Source organism: Enhydra lutris, unplaced genomic scaffold (assembly GCF_002288905.1).
Source record: "Enhydra lutris kenyoni isolate GAN:26980312 unplaced genomic scaffold, ASM228890v2 scaffoldscaffold6, whole genome shotgun sequence".
Taxonomy (NCBI): Eukaryota; Metazoa; Chordata; class Mammalia; order Carnivora; family Mustelidae; genus Enhydra; species Enhydra lutris.
Genome location: NW_019154090.1, coordinates 30,963,213 through 30,973,240, shown reverse-complemented (window position 1 = coordinate 30,973,240; position 10,028 = coordinate 30,963,213). Strand labels below are relative to the sequence as shown.

Genomic DNA, 10,028 nt, shown 5'->3' with positions numbered 1-10,028 from the left:
TATATATATATATATATATATATATATATATATATATACACATATCCGCACATTCACTGCAGCTTTATTTACACTAGTCAAGGTATAGACAACCTAAGTATCCATTGATGAATTAATGGATACAGAAATGTAATACACACACATATATACCAAAATATTATTTACCCAGAAAAAAGGATGGAATTTTGCCATTTGCAAAAATATGGTTGCATCTTGAGGGCATTATCCTAAGTGAATAAATCAGACAGAGAAAGACAAATAGCACAAGATCTCTGTGTGGAGCCCATAACTGAAACAAAAGCAAAAAAACTTGAGAACAGATAGGTGGTTACCAGGGGTGAGGGGTGGGAGTGGGAGAAATGGGTGTACTGCTTTCTTGTTTTGTTTAAAATGACTTTAAAAACTTAAAAAAAATTTTTTTTTTTAATTTACAAATGGGTGGCACAGACTCGGAAAAGATTCCAGGGACAAGAGTGTAGCACTTTTGAGAATGCTGCATCAACACCTGTGATAAGGGTATGCTAGCATATGGAAACACAGCAGTATCAGCAACTGTGAAAGACTGAATGTGGAGAAATACTAAGAATGCCTTAATTCATCTTGATTATATGTTTTTGTATGCAGAAGAATAATATATGATACAAATATTTTAAATGATCTAAAAGTTCTTTTTTTTTTTTTTTAAAGATTTTGTTTATTTGACAGAGATCACAAGTAGGCAGAGAGGCAGGCAGAGAGAGAGGAAGAAGCAGGCTCCCTGCCAAGCACAGAGCCCGATGCAGGACTCGATCCCAGGACCCTGGGATCATGACCTGAGCCGAAGGCAGAGGCTTTAACCCACTGAGCCACCAAGGGGCCCTAATCTAAAAGTTCTTTCAATAATTACAAAGTGGAAATTCTAGGGGCATCTGGGTTGTTCAGTTGGTTAAGCCTCTGCCTTCAGCTCAGGTCATGATCCTGAAGTCCCAGTATCAAGCCCCATATCTGGTTCCCTGCTCCACAGGGAGTCTGTTTCTCCCTCTGCCCTTTATCTGCTTGTGCACACTCTCTCTCTCTCACCTCTCTCAAATAAATAAATAAAATCTTAAAAAAAAAAAGTAGGGGCGCCTGGGTGGCTCGGTGGGTTAAAGCCTCTGCCTTCGGCTCGGGTCATGGTCTCGGGGTCCTGGGATCGAGCCCCGCAACGGGATCTCTGCTCAGCGGGGAGCCTGCTTCCTCCTCTCTCTCTCTGCCTGCCTCTCTGCCTCCTTGTGGTCTCTCTCTCTCTGACAAATAAATAAAAATAAAATCTTTAAAAAAAAAAAAAGTAGAAATTCTAAATGATATAGCATTCTGTGATGGTTCAACATTTCTTTTCTTGTGGTACATAAAACAATGGTGTATCTTACCGTAAAGTTATCTTACTTTCAGTTAAATACATTCATCCATTTGAATTGCCAGAGGGAGAGACTAGAGTAGGGAAAGGCAATATTTGAAACTAATAATTGAGAATATTCTAGACTTGATACAATACATAAATCTTCTGATTTGGGAAACTAAACTCCCTGGACAGCATAAATAAAACTAAATCTATATCGAGATACACCGTAGAAAAACTAATTCTACAGACCAAGATAAGATAGCAAACACAATTAAAGGTAAATGCTATAACCAAAGTAAAAGAAAAATAGCAAAATGGTGGGGGGTATATGTAATAGAGAAATGCTTAATATATAAAGTGCTCCTTGCAATCAATAGGAAAAAGAGTTTAAGGGAAAAGATAAAAATATACAATGGTCAAGAATCTTAAAAAATATATATATGAAAGGGGGCACCTGGGCGGCTCAGTGGATTAAAGCCTCTGTCTTCAGCTCAGGTCATGATCCCAGGGTCCTGTGATCAAGCCCCACATTGGGCTCTCTGCTCAGCAGGGAACCTGCTACCTCCTCTCTCTCTGCCTGCTTCTCTGCCTACTTGTGATCTCCTGTCGAATAAATAAATAAATAATCTTTAAAAAAATATATATATATAAAAGATATCCAACCTGTAACAATTTTTATTTATGTGACAGAGAGAGAGAGCACAAGTGAGACGCAGAGGGAGCTGGGAGCCGATGCTAGACTCCATCCCAAGACCCTGAGATCATGACCTGAGCTGAAGGCAGCCACTTATACCCCTGTAATCATTTTTTTTAAAGATTTTATTTATTTATTTTAGAGAGAGATCATGAGCAGGGGGAGGGGAAGAGGGAGGAGAGATAGATGCAGACTCCCTGCTGAGCTAAATAAAGCCTGACTGTGGAGCTCCATTCCAGGACCCCAGGGGAAGGCAGATGCTTAACCAACAACCCAGGTGCCCCCTGTAACAATATTTTAATGTGCAAATTGGAATTTTCACACAAATAAGCATAGATTTTAAAACAAGATTGCATAGGGGAAAGGACAGAAAAATGACACAAGACGAAACCAGACAGGAAGAAAACCTTAAGGGACTCTTGGTCTCAGCAAATGACAAACTGAGGGTTGTTGGAGGGAAGAGGCATGGGAGGGATTAGGTGGCAGGGTGATGGACATTGGGGAGGATATATGCTATGGCGAGAACTGTGAATTGTGTAAGATTGAAGAATCACAGACCTGTACTCCTGAAACTAATAATACATTCTATGTTAATAACTTTTTTTTTAAATTGCTAGTATCTATAGCTAGGAAAATATGGAGAAATGAGCATGTCCACAGGCTTAGGCAAACTGCAATCTTTCAGCGGTCAATTTAGTAACATTTATCAAAACTTTAATGGGTATGCCACTGCAAGGAGTCGATCTCACAAAAATCAACTAAGTACCCAAAGGTGTTTGTAATTACAAGAAATTGGTTAAGTTTGGCTACATGCATAGGATACTATTCCATCGTTTTAAGAAGTGATGATATAGAGGTGGTATGTGACATAAAATTAAACATAAGCTTATTAAGTACATTGTAGAAGTGTTTCTGGTATGAACTCATTTTTTTCTTTTACATGGATTTGTAGAAAAAAAATGCTTAGAAAGTTGTCTACAGTAAGTAACAAGAGCTTGGGGTGCGTGCGGGCGAGGAAGGGGCATGATAATTCTCTAATCGCAACTGCACACCGTTTGACTTTTAGGAGCACATCACTTCCGTAACAGCAAAAATAAAACACACATTTAAAACAGCTGTACTCAGGCTGCAAGGCGTCTTCCTCCCGCTAGGCTGGATTTGCGTTTCATTTTCTTTCTTGGTATTCCTGAAGAGGGAGGTTGAGCAGGCAGCACAAAACTCTAAGACCCAGAACCCTTGTCAGGCCTTCACAAGCCTAGACTTGTTTTAGCTTCGGGGTTCGCAGAACCAGGCAAAAAAGAAGGCGGAGACGCCACGCTCCTGCCCCGCCCCTGCGTCCAACCCTCCAATGGATGTTCAGGGAGGGCGGGCTACATGCAGATCAGGGCCACTATTGGCCCTAGAGTCTCTCCGACAGGCAATGGGCGGGGCAGCGTGGTGACGTATCCACACGCGGCGCAGAGGCGGAGAGCGCGCGCTCGCAGACGCGGCGCTATTAAACCGTCGCAGGCGCCTCGAGCTGGTTGTGATCGTCCTGGCGCTCAGACGTGAGCTCGTGCGTTCGCCGGCTCGCTCTTACCCTGTGACGCCCAAGCCGGGAACAACTTCCTCTTTATCTCCGCCTGTAGCTGCGTCGTTGTGACTCTGCCACCATGTTCGAGGCGCGCCTGGTCCAGGGCTCCATCCTGAAGAAGGTGCTGGAGGCGCTGAAGGATCTCATCAATGAGGCCTGCTGGGACATAAGCTCGAGCGGCGTCAACCTGCAGAGCATGGATTCCTCCCACGTCTCCCTGGTGCAGCTCACCCTGCGCTCCGAGGGCTTCGACACGTACCGCTGCGACCGCAACTTGGCCATGGGTGTGAACCTCACCAGGTGAGCCCCAGGGTGGCGGAGAGCCGGGCTCTTCGTGCACCCCCACCTCCGGCTCTTGGCGGGAGCGCCGGCGAGCTAAGCCCTCATTGGTTGGCACAGGCGACCCGCGCCATCTCATTGGCCTGCGACGCCGAGGGGCGGGACCTAGCGGAGCGCGCGGTTCGGAAAGCCCGCGCTGGCAGCCGCGCGAACCGGCTCTTTCCGCGCCAAAGTCACAAAGCGGGTGGTGGCGGGAAAATGACGGGCTTCTTCGAAATGCCAAGAAGACAGTTGCACAGCTTTTGGGGCGTTAAGTGCCGGCGGCCTTGGACAAGAGACCTTTGGCCTGATTGACCAGTTCTGTCACCCTCCCTGGGGACAGACAGTGGGTCGATTCTGGTCTTTTATTATAAAGTTGCAGTGAGCACCCTGAGGTCATGACTTAAAATTTCTCCAAGGCAGGGGCTTTCAAAGTTTTGATTACTACTTGTCTGGACATAAACATGTTTAAATCTCAAGGTTTGTGAGAAATACTTTAGCCGACTACATGCAGTGTGTTTAAATGGGTATCCTCCATCATTTTTCGTGATCGTCACAACCGAATAATTGGCTTCACCCACCAAATGGACTTGCAGGTCGTAAAATACTGCTCTTTTGTTGGTATCCAGAAGTGAAACTGCTCGTGATAGGGAGTGTGCTTGCTAAAATATAAATACTGCTAAATTGCATTACAAAATGGCCATATCAGTTTACCTAACATACCCAGTTCCTCCGACAACCCTAGTAAAAATAGCAACTCCTTCTTTTGAGTCAGACATCGATCTTGAGAACATTGTGTGGATTTTAAATCCTGTGTCTTCTGTATTCTAGCATGTCCAAAATACTGAAATGCGCTGGCAATGAGGACATCATTACACTAAGGGCTGAAGATAATGCGGACACCCTGGCCCTAGTATTTGAAGCTCCAAGTAAGTCATACCCTTCAACTAAGTTATACTAGGGGAAATTTAAATGCAATGTGTCTCAGAGTTGTGAGAAATTTAAGAAAATGTTTGTGATGATTTTAGAACTTTACATCATAGTTATAAACTTAAATGCTTTTCTTCAATCTGCTTTCTTTTGGTAGATCAAGAAAAGGTTTCAGACTATGAAATGAAATTAATGGATTTAGATGTTGAACAACTTGGAATTCCAGTGAGTATCAAAGTTTCTGAGTGTACTGTACACAGGGCATGATAGTTACATAAGAAAGTGTTAATAATACAGTTTAAAGCCCAATTCCTAATGGAACTTCTGTATATCTGCTGTACGTGTTCCAAAGTAGGGATTTAGTATTTAGACTGACATTTGTAATTTCATTAAACTACAGTACTCTAAATTGAATCTGGTTGAATTGATTGCTGCCAAATGTATATTAGCATTAACCTCCATGCTTTTTTTTCCTCCCAAGAGTAGACTTTAAGGCTGTGTTAGCAGAAATTCATTAAGGTTGGGTTTGTCAACATAAAAGGAGAGTTAAGATGTTTAAAATCCTTAGTATCTTGTTTTCTTGTTTTGTTTTGGTAAGCAGTTGGGCCTGTTTGCATACACCTCATCATTTGTATGCCATGCCCTAATGTCCTCTCGATTTAGCCCTGGAGGATGATTGGAGAAGGCTCTTTTCCTTGAATAGTGCATTTATCATTAAAGGTTTAAACTCTTATTTTAGTTTTCTAAGTATAATTATTATGACATACTTGTTTTATATCTATATTTGCTTTTCGAGGTTTAGAGTATGTTATGAAATTACACAATGAGTGATATTTCAAAGTAATTAGGAAATCTTAAATTCTGAATTTTTATCTAGATGCAGAGTCTTCAGAAAAGGAGAATTTTTAATTTCCAGCAGATGAACTTTTATTTTACTTCATTTTATTAGGAACAAGAGTATAGCTGTGTAGTAAAGATGCCTTCTGGTGAATTTGCACGTATATGCCGAGATCTCAGTCATATTGGAGATGCTGTTGTAATTTCCTGTGCAAAAGATGGAGTGAAATTTTCTGCAAGTGGAGAACTAGGAAATGGAAATATTAAGTTGTCACAAACAAGTAATGTCGATAAGGAGGAGGAAGCTGTAAGTAGTTTCTTAACTAACAAAATACTCTGAAGAGTATGGTAACCCTTCTTCTTCTTTTTTTGAGAATGGTAACCCTTCTTAACATTAGATTGTGCCTTAGTCTGTTCAGGCTACTATAGCAAAATACTGTAGACAATGACTTAAAAACAACTGAAATTTATTTCTGACAGTTGTAGAGGCTGGAAAGCTGGCAGATTCAGTGTCTGGTGAGGACCTGCTTCTTGGTTCACAGACAGTGGGCTTCTCGCCCAATAGAAGGGTCAGAGGAGCTTTCGGGTCTCTTTTAAAAGGGTACCAGCACTAAGCACCTCCCAAAGGTCCTATCTCCAGGTACCATCACTTGGGGATTTGGTTTTAACATGAACTTTTTGGGAACACAGACATTCAGTCCATAGCAGGGTAATTGCAACTCAACAGAGGATCTAGTTGGAGGTAAAAATTAACCTTTTAGGAGCTCTTATGTGATCTTTATATTTAAGTTTCAACAATGTAGGCCCAGTAGGGGGCCTAGAGAACCTCCATTTAGGGACAAAGAACACTCTAATTACTAAACATCCTTAAGTTTTCCTAGAAAATCAAGTGCTTTTTTTTAGAAGAGTATTTATAAACAAATATTTTGTATTTTTTTTTTTAAAAGCCTTACTAGCCTTTGAAAAAACATCAGTTAATTCTGTAAATGAAGGACAATTTAAGGTTCTAACTTCATAGGATTATTAGGCTTAAATGTGGTAACATTCAAAGTGCTTACCATAGTGTGTTACATTTTATGTTTATAGTAATTATTAGATATTCTAGTTCCTTGCATGAGTAGTCAACCCTCAGTTTAAATGAAGACTTAAAAATATTACTAGCAAAAGTTCAGGGGCTAATTCTGTATTATCTCTGCTAAATTACATGGTAACTTCCCTGCCATTCTGGATTTTTTTTTTTTTTTTTTTTAATCTCAGATTAGTTCTATAAGTATTTTTGTATCTGAAATGTGAGTGTTTATGACGTTATTTGGTATTAAGGAATTTTTCAGTGTTTTCCTATTTCCTTGGTTATTTCAGAAGTTGTTTGAATCAAGATTTTAATAAGCTCTGTACACTGTAGTTCACTGATAGGCCCTCAAATTCTTTTAATCCATTGGTTTTCCATTCAATTTCTTTATCCCCCCTCTCCATTACAATTTGTTGAGGCAAGTCCTTTGTCATTGAGTTTTCCTGAAATCTGGATTTTGCCTATTGTATCCCTTATGTCAATTAATATTCTTCTTTAACCTATATTTCCTATAAACTGGTAGCTACAGCGCTAGAGGCTTGAATTCAGTGTTTTCTTTGTTTTGGGAGTGAGAGAATAAGAATACTTTACAGATGCTTGTATGTATACCCCTTGTTAGGTATGAGGTGTCTACATTTTCTTAGCAGCCATAATAATTGTTTAGAATCATTAGGTCCTTAGAGTTGTATTAATACATTTCATTCCTCCTTTTATTAGCTGATTTGTTTATTAGAAACATTCCCATAAAGAAGTTTTCTCTTACCACATAATTTTGTTTACCTGAGCTACAGTTCATATGGGAAAAACAGACTAAATACTTGATTCTTTTGCTTTATTTACCAGTCCTCAAAATTAGTTTCATATCACTCTCCAAAGTAACCCAATAAGGGTTTTTTTGTTTTATTTTTAAAGATATATTCTAGGGGTGCCTGGGAGGCTCAGTCAGTTAAGCATCCGACTCTTGGTTTCAGCTCAGATCATGATCTCATGGAACAAGCCCTGCTTGGGCTCAGCACTCAGCCTGGAATCTCTGCCTCTGCCTCTGCCTCTCCCCGCACTCACGCTCTCTCTAATAAATAAATCTTTTTTTTTTTTTTTTTAAGATTTTATTTATTTATTTGACAGAGATCACAAGTAGGCAGAGAGGCAGGCTGAGAGGGAGGGGGAAGCCGGCTCCCCACTGAGCAGAGAGCCCGATGCGGGGCTTGATCCCAGGACCCTGAGATCATGACCCGAGCCGAAGGCAGAGGCTTTAACCCACTGAGCCACCCAGGCGCCCCAATAATAAATAAATCTTTAGAAATATATTCTGAACTAATGGACTGCATTTTCTTGATGTTTTTCAATATGATTAATCTTTCTGTTTTCTCTCAGGTTACTATAGAGATGAATGAGCCAGTTCAGCTAACTTTTGCACTGAGATACCTGAACTTCTTTACAAAAGCCACTCCGCTCTCTCCTACAGTAACACTCAGTATGTCTGCAGATGTACCCCTTGGTAAGATAATCGGTTTGTTGAATCTTGTTTTGTAGATGGTATATGTGGTACTTCTCAATAATTGTGTTCCTGTCTTCTTTCAGTTGTAGAGTATAAAATTGCCGACATGGGACATTTAAAGTACTATTTGGCTCCCAAGATCGAGGATGAAGAAGGATCTTAGGTGTTCTTAAAATCCAAGAAAATAAAGTTAAGCTCTTTAAGAACTGCTTCTGAGATGCCAGCATGTACTAAGTTCGTCACCAAATTTGTACCTCTTGAGTACATATGTAGATATTTTCTGTAAATAACCTATTTTTTCCTTCACTCTTTACAATTTGTTTAAAGAATAAAATCCAAAGTCAAATTTGGTCTTGTTAACCTAGAAATATTTCTGCCTTACCTAAAAATACTTGTGTAGTCATAACAAAAGGGTTTTGATTCTAAATGCAGTTTTGAGAATTTTTTTCAATTTAAATAAAAGTTTTTTGAATTTCAAACATAACAAGACAGTGCCTTCATTTGGACCATGACTGTTCCAAGTATCCTGGGGAATTCAGTTCAAGCTACCATTTCATGTAAATGTGCTTATTTTTCCAGTCTAGAGCAGCCTGATAAAAATACATTTGATACAGCAATAAAAAGTATTCCAACTACAGTAGGTGACAAGGTATTTTTGGGGATTCATTTGTCAAACTTGTTTTGGTATTCTAACTTGAGTTCAAGAAATAAACAGGAGAGTAGACCTATATATTTTGTTATTTTGTCAATTTTGTTAGCAAAAACTAACACTTTTTTTCCAGCTTTATGTACCCAAAGCTGTGTGGGCTTTAGAAGACTAGCACTGTTACAGGGCAGTGTCTTAGCCTAGGGAGCCTTTTAAAAGAATCTTGAAAGATTTAGTAGATCTGTGATAGGGGCCAAGCAATATGTTTGTGCAAAAATAATTTTTCTAGTATAAGTGGCCTTTTTTGGGACTTAATCCTAGCAGTTGTGAAACAGACTGTTTAAATGTTCCTACTAATTGTGCCAAACTGGCATAGCACATACTGAGAATCGCTTTATTAAAGTCCTTTATTCCTGGTGTATTCTGTGCTTGGTGGTTTAAACGACTGGTTCCTTTGTTGTAGTACCTGGACTGAGTTCTGGTTACTAGAGGTATAACCCACTATACCCAGTAGGTAGCTAGTAATTACCTTCTGTGTCCCTGGGGGCAGGGAAGGATATTGGCTGCAAAGGGGCCTGATGGAAGTTTTGGGAATGATGTAACTTTAATATAGACCGGTGATGGTTCCAAGACTGTATACACTTGTCAAATTCATCCAATTGTACTTTATTGTATGTAAATTATACTTTAATAAATCTGACATTTACAAAGCTTCATGTGCTGCAAAATGTCCCTTGTGGGCGGGCTTCTTACTTGGTCCAGGCCTGATGTTGAGGAGCGGGAAACTGAAACACAAGAATGAGGGGCCACGTGAGAGTAGTGGTGGGGTATTGATGCAGAGACCGCGGCGCGCCCAGGAGAAGGCCTACAGCCGTGGGCACTGAATTAGAACCTGCCAGCTCCAGTCATCCGCAGCTTCACTGTCAGCTTCTGTCTCCCGTGGGTGCCACTCAGCTTCCAACACTGCCCCAGGGATCAGGGGAAGAAACAAGTAGCAGGTTCACCCGGAGTCTGACTGGGACTCCAGGAACGGTCACCCTTGACACCTTCATAACCCAGTGTAGGTGCCTGGCAACAAACCCAGGCCGCAGCGACTCCCGCCG

The 10,028-nt window shown here is 40.6% G+C and overlaps 1 protein-coding gene across 1 annotated transcript; it reads left to right on the top strand.

Moving 5' to 3' along the window:
• The first annotated feature begins 3,158 nt into the window (after nucleotides 1–3,158).
• Nucleotides 3,159–9,639, top strand: LOC111141843 (proliferating cell nuclear antigen). Its single transcript, XM_022494681.1, has 6 exons — nucleotides 3,159–3,927; nucleotides 4,777–4,874; nucleotides 5,033–5,100; nucleotides 5,825–6,019; nucleotides 8,156–8,279; nucleotides 8,363–9,639. The coding sequence occupies exons 1-6, from the start codon at nucleotides 3,707–3,709 to the stop codon at nucleotides 8,440–8,442; spliced, it is 786 nt and encodes a 261-aa protein (XP_022350389.1). The 5' UTR covers nucleotides 3,159–3,706; the 3' UTR covers nucleotides 8,443–9,639.
• The last annotated feature ends 389 nt before the right edge of the window (nucleotides 9,640–10,028 follow it).